Genomic DNA, 17,381 nt, shown 5'->3' on the forward strand with positions numbered 1-17,381 from the left:
GTGACCTGGGGCCGGGATCGAACCCGGGTCCTCAGCGCTGTGAGGCAGCAGTGCTAACTACTGTGCCACCATGCCGTCCTTTCTTTGCGCTAATTTAATCCTCTTGCAAAGGCATCGACTCCAGCCAGATGAAGATACCACAGGCATCAGGCACCCTCCAATACCTCGGCTGTACCCAATGTTCAGGTGTGAACCTTCGTCCAAATATTAGCTGGGCATTCAACCATGGGAAACATCACGGCCAATCCAATCCTGTCCTGACCAACTGTCCTCCCTCTTGATGCACACTTACTAGCAAGGTTGTTAAATGGTGACCAGGAGCAGGGACTCCCAATTTCTTTCCTGCGCAGCCTGAAGATGACGCGATCTATTGCTGCACCCCCAGTAAGTTTTGTTTGGAAAAATATTTTATTGGGATGTATTTTCAAATATATACAGAACAGAAATGGACAAACAACATGAGCAGCAATTAACCATGCACAATTGGCCCTATTCCCCCTTACCACCCCCTCCATCCTTCCATCTACCGCCAGCACACCCACACCCAAACAGAACACAACCCCCCCTCCCTCCCACAACGCACTACTGTCCCTTAAAGAAGTTGATACACAGCCTCCACCTCGTGGTGAACCCCTCCCTCAGCCCCTCTTATGGCGAACGTAGTTTTTTTTCGGTGGAGGAATTCTGCACAGTCGTTCACTCATGGCCTTGCCTTTGGCGGTTCAGAGTCCTGCCAGCACAAAAAGATCGGCCTCCGGGCCATCAGGGAGGCAAAGGCTACCATGTTAGCCTCTCTCCCCAACTGCACTCCCAGATCTTCCAACACCAGAAATAACACTATCCACAAGCTCGGCGCCACCTCCACTCCCAATATCTTCGACATTACGTTTGCAAACTCTTTCCAGAACGCCTTCAACTTCAGACATGCCCAAAACATATGGACATGGTTCGCCGGTCTCCCTGCACACCGCCCACCCCTATCCCCAACCCCTGGAAAAAACTGACCCATCTTAAGACTCCATCTGCCTACCCGCCACCTTAAACTGTATGAGACTCAGTCTTGCACAGGACGAGGATGAATTTATCCCCCGCAGAGCCTCACTCCACACCCCGGCTTGCATCACGCCTCCCAACTCCTCTTCCCTACTCGCGCTGGACCTCCTCCACCAAGGCACCCTGTCTCTCCATCAGCCCCCCATATATATCTGACACCATGCCCTTGCCTATCTCAACATCGGACAGAAGCTTGTCCTGTACTGCTGAAGGCGGCAGCCGCAGGAACGAACCCAACTCCTGTCTCAAGAAGTCCCTCATGTGCAGGGCTCTCCGCCCACCCCCGGTCTGCCAATCCCATTCCAAAAACACCCTCCTGGCGCGGAGAACCTTACCCACCCACATGAACCCCAGTATCATTTTATTCACTCTACAAAAAAATACTTGGGTACGAAAATCGGGAGATTCTGAAACAGATCTTTTTTTGGGGGGGGGGGGGGGAGCACTGTCATCTATACTGTCTGGACCCATCTAGCCAATGCCAAAGGCAACACACCCCACCTCCTAACGACCTTCTTCATTCCATCCACCAGTTTTGCTATTGCCAATACCCTCATAGGTCTGGGGCATGGCCTGTACAGCCTTGGATCCAACACAGTGTTAAAATCTTGCCCCATGATCAGCCGGTGCGTGTCCAGGTCCAGGATCTTTGCCAGAATTCCGCTAAACACCCCCTCATCCCAATTTGGGGCATAAATGTTAACCAGCACCACGGGCACTCCCTCCAACATCCCGCACACCATCACAAATCTACCTACCGGGTCCGCCACTATGCTCCCCACCGCAAAGGACGCCCTCTTATTAGTTACCCTCCAGTCTTCCTATCTAGCCCCAAATGAAACACCTGTCCCACCCATCCCTTCCCCAATCTCACCCGATCCGCCACCTTCAAATGAGTCTCTTGCGAAAACACAACATCTGCCTTCAGACTCCTCAAATGCGTGAACACCCATGACCTCTTAACCGACTCATTTAATCCCCAACTCCACAATCAGCTGGACCAGCACCCCCCCAGATATACGCCCCATGCACCCCTAGGGCCTCCCCAAGATGTCCACCACCAACTCCCCTCAAGCAACTGCGCCACACTAACTCCATCCATATCAGCAACTCCTCCGCCTCCCCCCACCCCCCTCCCCTGCAACAGATCTATCCTCCACTTCACTCCTGTTATTTAGCCTATCCGCTAGCACGGGGGCCCTCACTCAAAGCAACTTCCCTCATAACCCCCTACTCCTACACTTCCCCCTTATACCCACATATACAACATTCAACCCAACCGAAAAACGGCAACACCCCCCCCCCCCCCCTCCCCAATTTCTATGGTCTCAAAAACCTGCTCGCCTCCTCCAGCATGTCCATGTAGATCCTGTTAAACCCAGCCCGGTACTTCACCAATTCTGCACCCACATCCTGGTAGATCCGAATCACATTCCCTTCCCAGGTGCACTTCTTAGTCTTCTTTGGACACCGCAAAATCTTCAAAATATCTGTGCAGTTGTACCACCATCGCCCTCGGTGGCTCATCCGCCTTCGGTCACCTCCTCAGCGGCCTTCGCAGCTCAATCCACCTCGGTGGTGGGGGAGCGGGGTCAGTCAAGCCCCCTGCTCCCCAGGGATGTTGGGTACATACTTCATGGCCTGCGTTCCCTCAATGCTTCCAGGCAATCCCACAATCTGGAGATTCTGCCTGGAGATTCTGCCTCCTTGACTACCTACTAACTTGGTAGAAAGTTAGAGGAATGGCAGGGAAGGGAGTGCAATGTTGCTCCTGCAGGATGTTTGAGGTGAGGGATGCAGTTAGTGTCCCTGCTGATTTTACCTGCAGGAAGTGCTGCCATCTCCAGCTCCTCCAAGACCGAGTTAGGGAACTGGAGCTGGAGTTGGAAGAACTTCGGATCATTCGGGAGGCAGAAGGGGTCATAGATAGCAGTTTCAGGGAATTAGTTATACCAAAGATTGGAGATAGGTGGGTAACTGTAAGAGGGACTGGGAAAAAGCAGTCAGTGCAGGGATCCCCTGCTGTCGTTCCCCTGAGAAACAAGTATACCGCTTTGGATACTTGTGGGGGGGGGGGGGGGGGGGGGGGGGGGGGGGGGGGGGGGGGGGGGGGGGGGGGGGAGACGGACTTACCAGGGGTAAGCCATGGGGTACGGGCCTCTGGCACGGAGTCTGTCCCTGTTGCTCAGAAGGGAAGGGGGGAGAGGAGCAGAGCATTAGTAATTGGGGACTCGATAGTCAGGGGCACAGATAGGTGATTTTGTGGGAGCGTGAGTGACTCACGTTTGGTATGTTGCCTCCCAGGTGCAAGGGTAAGTGATGTCTCGGATCGTGTTTTCCGGGTCCTTAGGGGGAGGGGGAGCAGCCCCAAGTCGTGGTCCACATTAGCACTAACGACATAGGTAGGAAAGGGGACAAGGATGTCAGGCAGGCTTTCAGGGAGCTAGGATGGAAGCTCAGAACTAGAACAAACAGAGTTGTTATCTCTGGGTTGTTGCCCGTGCCACGTGATAGTGAGATGAGGAATAGGGAGAGAGAGCATTTAAACACGTGGCTACAGGGATGGTGCAGGCGGGAGGGATTCAGATTTCTGGATAACTGGGGCTCTTTCTGGGGAAGGTGGAGATGGGTGGGTAACTGTAAGAGGGACTGGGAAAAAGCAGTCAGTGCAGGGATCCCCTGTGGTCGTTCCCCTGAGAAACAAGTATACCGCTTTGGATACTTGTGGGGGGGGGGGGAAAACTTACCAGGGGTAAGCCATGGGGTACGGGCCTCTGGCACGGAGTCTGTCCCTGTTGCTCAGAAGGGAAGGGGGGAGAGGAGCAGAGCATTAGTAATTGGGGACTCTATAGTCAGGGGCACAGATAGGAGATTTTGTGGGAGCGTGAGAGACTCACGTTTGGTATGTTGCCTCCCAGGTGCAAGGGTACGTGAAGTGTCGGATCGTGTTTTCCGGGTCCTTAGGGGGGAAGGGGAGCAGCCCCAAGTCGTGGTCCACATTGGCACTAACGACATAGGTAGGAAAGGGGACAAGGATGTCAGGCAGGCTTTCAGGGAGCTAGGATGGAAGCTCAGAACTAGAACAAACAGAGTTGTTATCTCTGGGTTGTTGCCCGTGCCACGTGATAGTGAGATGAGGAATAGGGAGAGAGAGCATTTAAACACGTGGCTACAGGGATGGTGCAGGCGGGAGGGATTCAGATTTTTGGATAACTGGGGCTCTTTCTGGGGAAGGTGGGACCTCTACAGACAGGATGGTCTACATCTGAACCTGAGGGGCACAAATATCCTCGGGGGGAGATTTGTTAGTGCTCTTTGGGGGGGTTTAAACTAATGCAGCAGGGGCATGGGAACCTGGATTGTAGTTTTAGGGTAAGGGAGAATGAGAGTATAGAGGTCAGGAGCACAGATTTGACGTCGCAGGAGGGGGCCAGTGTTCAGGTAGGTGGTTTGAAGTGTGTCTACTTCAATGCCAGGAGTATACGAAACAAGGTAGGGGAACTGGCAGCATGGGTTGGTACCTGGGACTTCGATGTTGTGGCCATTTCGGAGACATGGATTGAGCAGGGACAGGAATGGATGTTGCAGGTTCCGGGGTTTAGGTGTTTTAGTAAGCTCAGAGAAGGAGGCAAAAGAGGGGGAGGTGTGGCGCTGCTAGTCAAGAGCAGTATTACGGTGGCGGAGAGGATGCTAGATGGGGACTCTTCTTCCGAGGTAGTATGGGCTGAAGTTAGTAACAGGAAAGGAGAGGTCACCCTGTTGGGAGTTTTTTTATAGGCCTCCTAATAGTTCTAGGGATGTAGAGGAAAGGATGGCGAAGATGATTCTGGATATGAGCGAAAGTAACAGGGTAGTTATTATGGGAGACTTTAACTTTCCAAATATTGACTGGAAAAGATATAGTTCGAGTACAATAGATGGGTCATTTTTTGTACAGTGTGTGCAGGAGGGTTTCCTGAAACAATATGGTGACAGGCCAACAAGAGGCGAGGCCACGTTGGATTTGGTCTTGGGTAATGAACCAGGCCAGGTGTTGGATTTGGAGGTAGGAGAGCACTTTGGGGACAGTGACCACAATTCGGTGACGTTTACGTTAATGATGGAAAGGGATAAGTATACACCGCAGGGCAAGAGTTATAGCTGGGGGAAGGGCAATTATGATGCCATTAGACGTGACTTGGGGGGGATAAGGTGGAGAAGTAGGCTGCAAGTGTTGGGCACACTGGATAAGTGGGGCTTGTTCAAGGATCAGCTACTGCGAGTTCTTGATAAGTATGTACCGGTCAGGCAGGGAGGAAGGCGTCGAGCGAGGGAACAGTGGTTTACCAAGGAAGTGGAATCTCTTGTTAAGAGGAAGAAGGAGGCCTATGTGAAGATGAGGTGTGAAGTTTCAGTTGGGGCGATGGATAGTTACAAGGTAGCGAGGAAAGATCTAAAGAGAGAGCTAAGACGAGCAAGGAGGGGACATGAGAAGTATTTGGCAGGAAGGATCAAGGAAAACCCAAAAGCTTTTTATAGGTATGTCAGGAATAAGCGAATGACTAGGGAAAGAGTAGGACCAGTCAAGGACAGGGATGGGAAATTGTGTGTGGAGTCTGAAGAGATAGGCGAGATACTAAATGAATATTTTCCGTCAGTATTCACTCAGGAAAAAGATAATTTTGTGGAGGAGAATGCTGAGCCCCAGGCTAATAGAATAGATGGCATTGAGGTAAGTAGGGAAGAGGTGTTGGCAATTCTGGACAGGCTGAAAATAGATAAGTCCCCGGGACCTGATGGGATTTATCCTAGGATTCTCTGGGAGGCCAGGGAAGAGATTGCTGGACCTTTGGCTTTGATTTTTATGTCATCATTGGCTACAGGAATAGTGCCAGAGGACTGGAGGACAGCAAATGTGGTCCCTTTGTTCAAAAAGGGGAGCAGAGACAACCCCGGCAACTATAGACCGGTGAGCCTCACGTCTGTAGTGGGTAAAGTCTTGGAGGGGATTATAAGAGACAAGATTTATAATCATCTAGATAGGAATAATATGATCAGGGATAGTCAGCATGGCTTTGTGAAGGGTAGGTCATGCCTCACAAACCTTATTGAGTTCTTTGAGAAGGTGATTGAACAGGTAGACGAGGGTAGAGCAGTTGATGTGGTGTATATGGATTTCAGCAAAATGTTTGATAAGGTTCCCCACGGTAGGCTATTGCAAAAAATACGGAGGCTGGGGATTGAGGGTGATTTAGAGATGTGGATCAGAAATTGGCTAGCTGAAAGAAGACAGAGGGTGGTGGTTGATGGGAAATGTTCAGAATGGAGTACAGTCACAAGTGGAGTACCACAAGGATCTGTTCTGGGGCCGTTGCTGTTTGTCATTTTTATCAATGACCTAGAGGAAGGCGCAGAAGGGTGGGTGAGTAAATTTGCAGACGATACTAAAGTCGGTGGCGTTGTCGATAGTGTGGAAGGATGTAGCAGGTTACAGAGGGATATAGATAAGCTACAGAGCTGGGCTGAGAGGTGGCAAATGGAGTTTAATGTAGAGAAGTGTGAGGTGATTCACTTTGGAAGGAATAACAGGAATGCGGAATATTTGGCTAATGGTAAAGTTCTTGAAAGTGTGGATGAGCAGAGGGATCTAGGTGTCCATGTACATAGATCCCTGAAAGTTGCCACCCAGGTTGATAGGGTTGTGAAGAAGGCCTATGGAGTGTTGGCCTTTATTGGTAGAGGGATTGAGTTCCGGAGTCGGGAGGTCATGTTGCAGCTGTACAGAACTCTGGTACGGCCGCATTTGGAGTATTGCGTACAGTTCTGGTCACCGCACTATGGAAGGACGTGGAGGCTTTGGAGTGGGTGCAGAGGAGATTTACCAGGATGTTGCCTGGTATGGAGGGAAAATCTTATGAGGAAAGGCTGATGGACTTGAGGTTGTTTTCGTTGGAGAGAAGAAGGTTAAGAGGAGACTTAATAGAGGCATACAAAATGATCAGGGGGTTGGATAGGGTGGACAGTGAGAGCCTTCTCCCGCGGATGGATATGGCTGGCACGAGGGGACATAACTTTAAACTGAGGGGTAATAGATATAGGACAGAGGTCAGAGGTAGGTTCTTTATGCAAAGAGTAGTGAGGCCGTGGAATGCCCTACCTGCTACAGTAGTGAACTCGCCAACATTGAGGGCATTTAAAAGTTTATTGGATAAACATATGGATGATAATGGCATAGTGTAGGTTAGATGGCTTTTGTTTCGGTGCAACATCGTGGGCCGAAGGGCCTGTACTGCGCTGTATTGTTCTATGTTCTATGTTGACCGATTCTCCAAATCATCCACTTTCTCGCTCAGCTTCCTTTGGCCCTCCGCCACCAGCATAACCTCTGCCTCCAATGAGGCCAACTGGTCCACATCCAACTCTTTCACTTTTCAGAGTGACGCACTATGTGCTTCCAACCTCTGCTCCACTCTCTCAATGGCTGCCCGAATCAGGTCAGCCACCTTAGCCAGGTCTTCAGAGGCCTCCTGCCTTTGCCGTCAAAAACCCCACCGGCTGTTCCGTGGACCACTGAACGGACAATGACCCCACAGAGCTCTCCGCCATCTTTCCTTCGACCATACTCCTCGAAATCTCCTGCTTTGACCGGTGCCCCTTTACCGTTGCGCTCCTTGTTTGATAGGGCTGAGACATGCCCACCCAAAGAATTCTTGGCTGTATCTGCTCCTGTACTTTGTACCAGCAAAACACCCTCTTGAATGGGTAACAAGGACCAAACAATTCCACCTCAAGCACCAAATGTGCGACCACTCACTCCATGGCCACCACTGGAAGTCCCACACCCTCAGCAAGTTAACTCAGGACAGATCGGCAGTCCATTCTAGAACTTCATAGTGTGTATGACTCAGAGGTGCATTAGTACTGCACGTGTTGTATAGAACTTTTGTAACTCCTGGTCAATGGAAGAAGTTGGAAGAGTGAGTAAGCCGGGTGGGAGGGGTCTTTGATTATGCTGCCCACTTTCCCCAGGCAACAGGAGGTGTAGATGGAGTCAATGGATGGGAGGCAGGTTCGTGTGATGGACTGGGCTGTGTTCACGACTCTTTGAAGTTTCTTGCTGTCATTTGATTCTTTGTATTACATTTACCACAGAAGCAGACCACTGAAGGCACAATGATACTGAAGCTAAAGATAATCACTATATATTAATTGTAACATTTCAAAGTTACAACGCAATGCGTTCTTGAGTTAGCTGAAGGTTGGATATTAAAATGGAACTGGAACTCTCATTCATGATTGAGCCTGATCAGCCATATCATCATTAACTAGCAAAGGTATATGATAGAGTATTGATTTTTTGATTTATTCATAGTTTTAAGTGCTAATTGAATGCATGTTGCAGAGAGGCAAAAATTATTAAAAGTTTCTTGACTGTGAGAATCCAGTCATTGTTTCACATAACGAATTACACTGTGGGAATCCAGACATTGTTTCAGTCAATGTTTCACATGATGAATTAGCCATTGTATTTCAGTGTATTCAGCAATAAGAATGTATGAACTAATCAGTTACAGGAGGGTCTCCGGGCAGAGCTGTGGTGTGAGAAACATAACCAGTAATTTTCCTAAGACTGCGCACACAGACGCTGAGCTAGTCTTGATAGGCACCAGTTAATCTTAAGTAATGTCCAATGTTGAGTAATAAATCATCCTCTAAGTAACAGACATCCATTTGAACAAACCAGGAGATCTGAGTTTAGAGTTAGAAACCAATGAGAGTAAATGAGGGATTAAACTAGAGATAAGAATTCCCTTAAAAGTAAGACATCGTGGTCGAGGTCTTGTTTCTGAATTCCTACATTCCTGAATTCTTGATTTATGTATCTGTTTGTGTGATTTCTTTATATTTTATGCTTTTTGCCATGAGTTCGACCCTTTTTATATATCGTTTGATGTTTCATTTCTAAGTTTTGATTCAATTCTTAACCAAGTGTATTCAAGTGAATAATTAGCAATAAAATTGTATTTTGATACCTCCAATCAACCGGACTATCGAATCGTATTAGAAGGTAAAATAAGAACACCAACAATATATCACGTGCCATTTAATAAAGTAGTATTGGACTTTGATCATCAATGCTCATTTAAGACCTCCAAAGGTACATGTCCTAGTAGTTCACAAATAAGGTGGTTCCTTACTTTTTAGCCTGCAGTCTGGTCTCCTCATCCACATCAAACTGGGAAACCCACAGCCTGCGCAATAGGTTCAATCCATTCTTTTCATCACTGTCTGGGGTGGGCAACACCATATTCATCTCCAGCAGCCCCTGCAAAACAGCCAGAGACACAGGTTAACTTCCATCGTTTAGACCGTGTGCTCATTCTTCAAGAGAAAATAACCCTAATCCTAATTTGCATCATGCCAACACAGGAAAGCACAGGACCAGAATACGACCATGGTTCCGTTAACATTCGTGCCAGTGCGAGAAGGTTGTGGGTTCAAGGGGGTGGAGACGCTATCTTTCAAACGAGACATTAAACTGAGGCCACATCTGTTCTCTTGGATGGAGGTAAAACATCCCATCTTTTAAAGTTGCACAGTAAGAAGTCTTACAACACCAGGTTAAAGTTGAACAGGGGAGCTTTTCTGTGGCCTGGCTACCTCAAGGCCTTGGAGAGGTACAATCAATGCCGTCTGAGATGGATTCTCTGCATCAGCTGGGAGGACAGGTGTACTAGGGACGTACTTCCGAGGCTGTATAAGGCTCTGGTCAGACCCCATTTAGAGTATTGTGAGCAGTTTTGGGCACCGTGTCTAAGGAAAGACGTGTTGGCCTTCGAAAGGGTCCAGAGGAGGTTCACAAGAATTTAAAAAAAAAGTTATTTTTATTTTTTTATAAAAGAGTACCTAATTAATTTTTTCCAATTAAGGGGCAATTTAGCGTGATCAATACACCTACCCTGCACATCCTTTTGGGTTGTGGGGGCAAAACCCACGCAAATACGGGGAGGACATCACACGGACAGTGACCCAGAGGCGGGATCGAACCTGGGACCTCGGAGTTGTGAGGCAGCAGTGCTAACCACTGCGCCACCGTGCTGCCCGGAGGGTCACAAGAATGATCCCTGGAATGAACAGCCTGTCGTATGAGGAATGGTGGAGGACCCTGGGTCTGTACTCGCTGGAGTTCAGAAGGATGAGGGGGATCTTATTGAACCCTACAGGTTTGGGTAGAATGGACGTGGAGAGGATGTTTGCACTTGTAGGAAAAACTAGAACCAGATGACACAATCTCACACTAAAGGAGACTACCAAAGCAAATCATCTTCGATCTGCTCAAGGAAGGATCCCAAACAAGAGGCGGACAAAGGAAGCTCTTCAAAGACACCTTTAAGGCTTACCTCAAGAATTGCAACATAGAAGTCGATGACTGGGAGACCCCAGATCAGAAGAGACGTACTCGGAGGAAGCTCCTGATTCAAGGGACAAAACTCTTCCAAGACACCCCACAGCAAGTGGAGGCCCGGTAAAGGAGCCTGAGAAAGGAATACCAGAAACCTAGAGTCCAAGGAACAATCCCACCTCCTGGAAACCCCTGCCACGGGTGTGGTAGAAGATGTGGCTCCAGGTTCGGGCATATCAGCCACGCAAGGAACCATAGAACCCATGAGCAGTAACATTAAGTTTCTTAGCTAGACAAACATATTCGTTAGTGAGTGCTAGCCAAATAGAGGAGACTTGTCACTCGACCATAATGACTGATCATCTGGCCATTGCTGTTTATGGGACCTTTCTATGTGCAGATTGACAGCTTCCTTTTCTACATTAGAAAAATGACTACAATTTTAAAGTATTTCCTTGGCTGTACTGGGAGGGCCTGAGGTAGTGGAAGGGTGCTATATAAATGAAATTGTCTCTTTCCCTGCAGGCCAATCTCAAAAATAAACTGTCAGGCAAAAGGCACCCAAAGACTCAACAGTATGCATGGGTTGAATGATCTTCCCCTATTTAATTTTGAGGTCTTGTTCAGAACCATGTTCCTTATGCTACATTCACAGAATGTAGCACTTTGTAGTGAATGTACAGTGGATGAAACATACCTCAAATCAAAGCAGGCAAGGGTGAAAAACAGTGACAGGCTTAAGGTCAAGAAGAATCTCTACATGTTGATCTTCAATTTCAAAAACTGGGAAAAACAGAACAATAAACTCCAGGCCAGTGAGCTAGAGAGGTAGGGAGTTGGGAAGGATGTGAGAGATGTAGTGAATCAACAGGAGATAACGAGTTAGAGCAGAGGAACGATTTAGGTGATGATAACCAGAGTGTGCCAGAAAGAAACAGAGCGTACAAACTTAGTGCACCAGCAGATAAGGCCAGAGACCGCATAAATGGAAAAAGACAGTTACAGGCTCTGCTCCTGAACGCACACAGCATTTGTAGTAAAATGGATGGTGTTAACACAGATAGAAAAAAAATGTATGACCCAATAGCCATAAGGAGACATGGCTGCAGGGCAACCAAGGCTTGGACACGAATACTGAAGGGTATTTACATTTCGAAAAGGCAGGAAGTTAGGAAAAGGTGGCGGGGTAGTACTGTTAATTAAAGATGACATTAGTACACGAGTGAGAACGGACCATAGCTCACATGAGCACGGTGCAGAATCAGTTTTTGGTTAGAGATATGAAACAGAAAAGGTACATGGTCACTTGTGGGAGTAGTCTGTAGAGCTCCCAAGAGTAGATACACTGCATGAGAATATACACTGAAAGAAATACATGGAGCATTTAAACAAGGTACCGCAATAATCAAGGGTGATGTTAATCTACACACAGACTGGGTGAATCAGATTGGCAAGGGTATCCTGGAAAATGAGTTCATTTGTGACAATTTCTCAGAGCAGTGTGTTCTAGAGCCAACCAGGGAGCAGACTATTCAGAAGCAGGTAATGAGTAATGAAAGAGGATTAACCAATAACCCCATGGCTTTAGAGCTTCTAGGTGATAACGATCGTATGTTACAATTTCACCTTCAATTTTAAGGAGAGAAAGTGTGGGTCCAAGACTAGGGTTTTAAACCCAAATGAAGATAATTAAATGGGTATGAAAACATAGCCAGCTAAAGTGAACTGGGAAACTATATTAAAAGTTAGACAGGAGAGATGCAGTGGCAGACTTTTACAGAAGCTATTTAATGAAGAATTACCCCAGTGAGAAACAAAGACTCTTGTGAAAGATGCATCATCTGTGGCTAAATTAAGAAAGTTAAAGGATCTATTAAATGGAAAGAAACACCGTGCAAATCTGCAAAGATTAGTGGTGGGTAAGAAAATTAGACTTTAAAAACCAGCAAAGAATGACTAAAAGAAAACCGAAGAGGGAGAAAGTAGAGTATGAGTGAAAGCTAGCTAGTAATATAAAAACAGACAAGCAAGTGTTTTACAAGTATTCAAACAGGAAAAGAATAACTAAAGCAGGTGTAGTGAGTCTAAGGATCGATAAAGAGAAAAATAGGAAATGCTTGAGGCATTAAACAGGAATTGTGTGTCGGTCTTCATTGTAGAAGACTTAGAAAATTTCCCAAAGATACTTCAAAATTAAGAGGTTAAGAGGAAGGAGGAACTTCAAACAATCACCAGGGAAATGGTGTTGGGAAAACTATTGGAACGAAAGGCTGACAAGTCCCCAGGACCAGATGGCACACATGCAAGGGTCTCAAAAGAAGTGGCTGTAGAAATAGTAGATGCACTAGTTATAATCTTGTAAAATTTCTTAAGATTCTGTAATACCCCAGTGGCTTAGAAAATAGTTAATTTAACACCTTTATTCAAGAAAGGAGGGAAACAGAAAGCAGGAAACTATAGAGACATAGGTCATATGGAAATTTCTAGAATCCATTATTAAGGATGTTCTAGCAGAATATTTAGAAAGTCATAATGGAATCACACAGAATCAACATTGTTTTGTGAAAGGAAAATTGCGTTTGACTAATTTATTAATCATTTAAATAACAAGGAGGATAAAGGGAAGCCTGTAGATGTGGTGTACTTGGATTTCCAAAAGACATTTTACGAGAGCACACGGTAACATTAGAACGGATAGGTTAGCTAACAAGAAGCAAAGAGTAGTGATAAATTGGCGTGCTTCGGCTTGTCAAGCTGTAACTACTGAAGTGCCACAGGGATCAGTGCTAGGCCTCGACTATTTAAAATCTGTACAATGACTTGGATGAAGGAACCAAACATATGGTAGCCAAATGTGTTGATGACACAAAGACAGATAGGAAAGTAAATTGTCAAGAGAAGGCAAAGAGTCTACAAAGAGGTACAGATAGGTTAACTGAGTGGGCAAAAATTTGACAGCTGAAGGACAATACAGAAAAATAGTCAATGTGTCCACTTTATCAGAAAGAATAGAAAAGCAGTGTACCACTCAAATGGAGAAAGCTTGCGATTTCTCAACCCGATGGTACAGAGGGGTCGAGGTGTCCTCATACATGAATTCAAAAGGTTCGTAGGCAGGTACAGCAAATGGTGAAGGCGGCAAATGGAATGTTGGCATTTGTTGCAAGGGGAATGGAATAGAAAAGTACGGAAGATTCACAGTAGCTGTCTTAGTAAGACCACAGTATGGCCTCCTTATTTGAAAAATAGTATAATTGCATTTGAAGCAATTCAGAGATGGTTCACTGGATTCATTTCTGGGATGGAAGGCTTATCTTCTGAATATAGGATGAACAGATTGTGGCAACACCCATTGGACTTTAGAGGAACGAGAGGTGACGTTATTGAAACATGTAAGATTCTGAGGGGACCTGATGGGTGGATACTGGGAGGCCGTTTCTTTTTATAGGGAGACAAGAATTAGGGGACACAGTTCTAGCAAAAGTCTCCCTTTTAAGACAGAGATGGGGAGAATCTTTGGCTCTCAGAGGGTCATTCGTCTGTGGAATTTGCTTCCCAGAAAGCAGTGGAGACTAGGAAAAATCAATTTATTCAAGGCAGAGTGAGATTTTTGATGGACAAGGGAGTCAAAGATTATGGGGGACAGACAGGTTGGTGGAGTTGAGTCGACAGCTAGATCAGCCATGACCTTATTGGATGGTGAAGCAGGCTCGAAGGGCTGAACAGCTAACGCCTGCTACTAAGTTCTATGTTCCTCTAACTCAGGCCTCTTGTCCATCCTCTCCTCCCATTGACCCACTATTGCTTGTGCCTTCAGCTACACTGGCCCCAATCTCTGGAATTTCTTCCCATAACTTCACTGCCTCTTCATATTTTTCTCAAGACTCTCCATAAAATCGGCGTGGCTCACCAAGCTTTTAATCACAATCCTAAAACCGTTTCTCTGGTCGGGTAGCCCCTTTAAATTAAAATATCCTTGTGAAAAGCTTGGGGAAATTTCTACCTTAAAGACCTTCTCAGTATGCGTTATTAATTGATGCAGAAAATGGTGAATTAGCTGTAGCCACACTTGGGATCTGGACCTAGCCAAACAGTCAGATTAAAATAACAACCTTTAGTAAAACAGAGATATAAGCTCCCAGTTGCTGCCTCATCAAGGGCTTTGAAATTAACCTTGAACATATTGGCATACAAAGAAGGTGATGCACAAGTAGAGCGAGCGTCAGAGAATGAAGACCATACTATTGCAAGTAACCCAATATTTACCCTGACTCATTTATATTCCACAAACATAGACATGTACCAAAATAGTACAGTAGAAAACAGTGCTGAACCTTCTCAGTGCACAGCAGTGCCAAAGTGCTTGTTCCATGTTGTGAAGCCAGTAATACTCACTGCACCAGGCCTACTGCCTTGTTGATGTCAAACTAAAGCAACATAAGCACCTTTAATGCAGGAAAATGTCCCAAGGGCTTTGCAGGGATGCAATAAAACAAAAGATCACATTGAGATATTAAGACGGGCAGCCAAAGGCTCGGGTCAAATAGGTGGGTTGAAAAGAAGGATCTACACTACAAAGAGAAAGCAAAATGTTTCCCTACATCAGAGGTGCAGGAGTTCACAAGCAGCACTCCAGCAACACGGCCCTACAAAGGGCAAACTCTCCAGGCGAAGTTTTATCGCTTTCTTTGCTTCTTCCTGGGGTACTGTACTGTGTGTTCATCTGCCTCAGTTTACAACAGGGTAATTTTTGACTATATTTTTACACCAGTTGTTACAAGTGTGTAAATTGATCACATTTTTACTATCTTTATTATAAATGTATATTTTAATTGGATTTATTTTATGGTTAGTATAATGGTGTATTTTATTTATATCTATTGGGCTGCTTTCTCTGCTAGCGGGATTCTCCTTGCGCCGGCAGGGCACCCACGCCTGGGGAATTCCCCGACGTTGTGGGGCTGCCCACAATGGGAAACCCCATTGGCCGACTGGTGGGACAGAGAATCCCGCTGCCGGCGGGACAGAGAATCCTGCCCATTATGGTTGATACAATTGTGTATCTGGCTAATATGTTGAATATGTCCATTTGTCATAAATGAAAATCTTCAATAAAAACATTCTTAAAAATTAGTACCATAAACATTAGACACTGTTGCTGATAGGAACATATTAAACTGAGATTGGACTTCATTGTCGTCTGTGAGGCAACCCCCCAAAAATGGAAGAAATAATAGACCCCGGTGCTCACTGAAAAGACTGAGGGATGGAGAAGGACACAAAAATTCAAATAAATAAGGTGTCCCACCTCGGGAAAGGATGGGTTCAACTCGAGAGTGACTGGGCAAATACCTGAGAGGGGAAAACCATGTCTGAGCAGGGGAAATCCAAGGTAAAATATGGGAGATTTGAAATGGAGAGAAAATGCAGGATTTATGTTTTTTGTTTATAACTTAAGATGGGGAAGATCAGCTGGTCAGTTACATTAATACTGTCAAGGAGGCGAGTTTCCCAGTGTTTTTATGGGATCACAAACATTAATCTGGATTTGAAACACCATTCGGTCCATCTAACTGGCTCCTCAGAGGGAAATCGAAGTTGCTTTTATTCACAATAACTACCTGATAAATTATTTCATTATTTTTGGTTACACTACCAGACCACTAGATGACTATTAGGGATAAGGAATACATTCTGGCCTGGCCAACAATGCCCTCAGAATGATTTAGAAATGTAGAATTTCCTGATAATGAAAGTACTGCTGTGAATTTGTCTTTTCCGTTCCATTTAGTACATTAGCTCTGATCAGAGTCTGAGCAACTTTCCTGGAGATGAAGAGTGACCTGATTGAGGTGATGTCCACCACCATTTTCTGAGGGCAACTTGACCTGGACAATGGATCAGCCAGGATCTCAATGTATGATGAAATACAATTGAAGAGATGAATATTCCACTCCTGTTGTAAATATGTGCAACTACTTATCAACGGAGGCGACAAATGATCCCATTTCTGCCCATTGCCCACACTGTTCTCTGGGTTGTCACATGGAACCCTATTATATTGTAGCACAGTAAGTCATTTTACCCTAACTTAAACCCAAGGGTTTTCCAAACATAATTTGATCAAGGTGTGTCCCCTTTAACTGAGGGGTCAGACTGTGACCACAGTGAGTCTCTCCCTCAATGTGTATCGCGGTGAAATCAGTCATCAGAATACATTTATAAACTGGGTACATTTGAGACAGGAGGCTGCACAATCAGTTAAACTGAAGGAAGTGTGGTCCCCAATATGTGACAAGCCACCGGTTTGCCCCAGGGACTCTGGATGGGGGGTTCCGAGAATGGCGAAGGGTGGGAATTGAGAGGATGGGGGACCTGTTCCTGGAAGGGAGCTTCCCTAGCTTGAGGGCGCTGGCGGAGAAGTTTGGGTTGGCAAGAGGGAACAACTTCAGATATTTACAGGTGCGGGACTTTCTGCGCAGGCAGGTATGTACAGGCCCCCTAGCAGTAGTTAGGATGTGAGACAGAAAATAAATTAGGAGATAGAGTAAGCATGTAAAGAGGGCAATATCACAATAATCATGGGGGACTTCAAAATGCAGGTGGACTGGGAAAATCAGGTTGGTAGTGGATCCCAAGAAAAGGAATTTGGAGAATGTTTAAGAGATTTTTTTTTGGAGCAGCTTGTATTAGAGCCCACTAGGGAACAGGCAATTCTGCATTTGGTGATGTGTAATGAGGCAGACTTGATTAGGGATCTTACAGTGAAGGAACCCTGAGGGAGCAGTGACCATAATGTGATAGAATTTACCCTGCAGTTTGAGGGAGAGAAGCTGGAATCAGCTGTAACTGTATTACAATTAAATAAGGGTAACTACAAAGACATGAGGGAGGAGCTGGCCAGAGTTGATTGGAAAAGGAGCCTAGCACGGAAGACAGTGGAGCA

General features: G+C 46.0%; 1 protein-coding gene across 3 annotated transcripts in view; it reads right to left on the bottom strand.

Moving 5' to 3' along the window:
• Positions 1-17,381, bottom strand: part of gcn1 (GCN1 activator of EIF2AK4) — a 199,526-nt gene that overhangs the window by 76,808 nt on the left and 105,337 nt on the right. For all 3 annotated transcript variants that reach the window (XM_072498447.1, XM_072498433.1, XM_072498440.1), the window contains exon 29: positions 9,231-9,358. In XM_072498447.1, the coding sequence (XP_072354548.1) occupies positions 9,231-9,358 (128 nt within the window). The remainder of the gene's footprint in view (positions 1-9,230; positions 9,359-17,381) is intronic.

Source organism: Scyliorhinus torazame, chromosome 1 (genome assembly GCF_047496885.1).
Source record: "Scyliorhinus torazame isolate Kashiwa2021f chromosome 1, sScyTor2.1, whole genome shotgun sequence".
NCBI classification, from domain to species: Eukaryota; Metazoa; Chordata; class Chondrichthyes; order Carcharhiniformes; family Scyliorhinidae; genus Scyliorhinus; species Scyliorhinus torazame.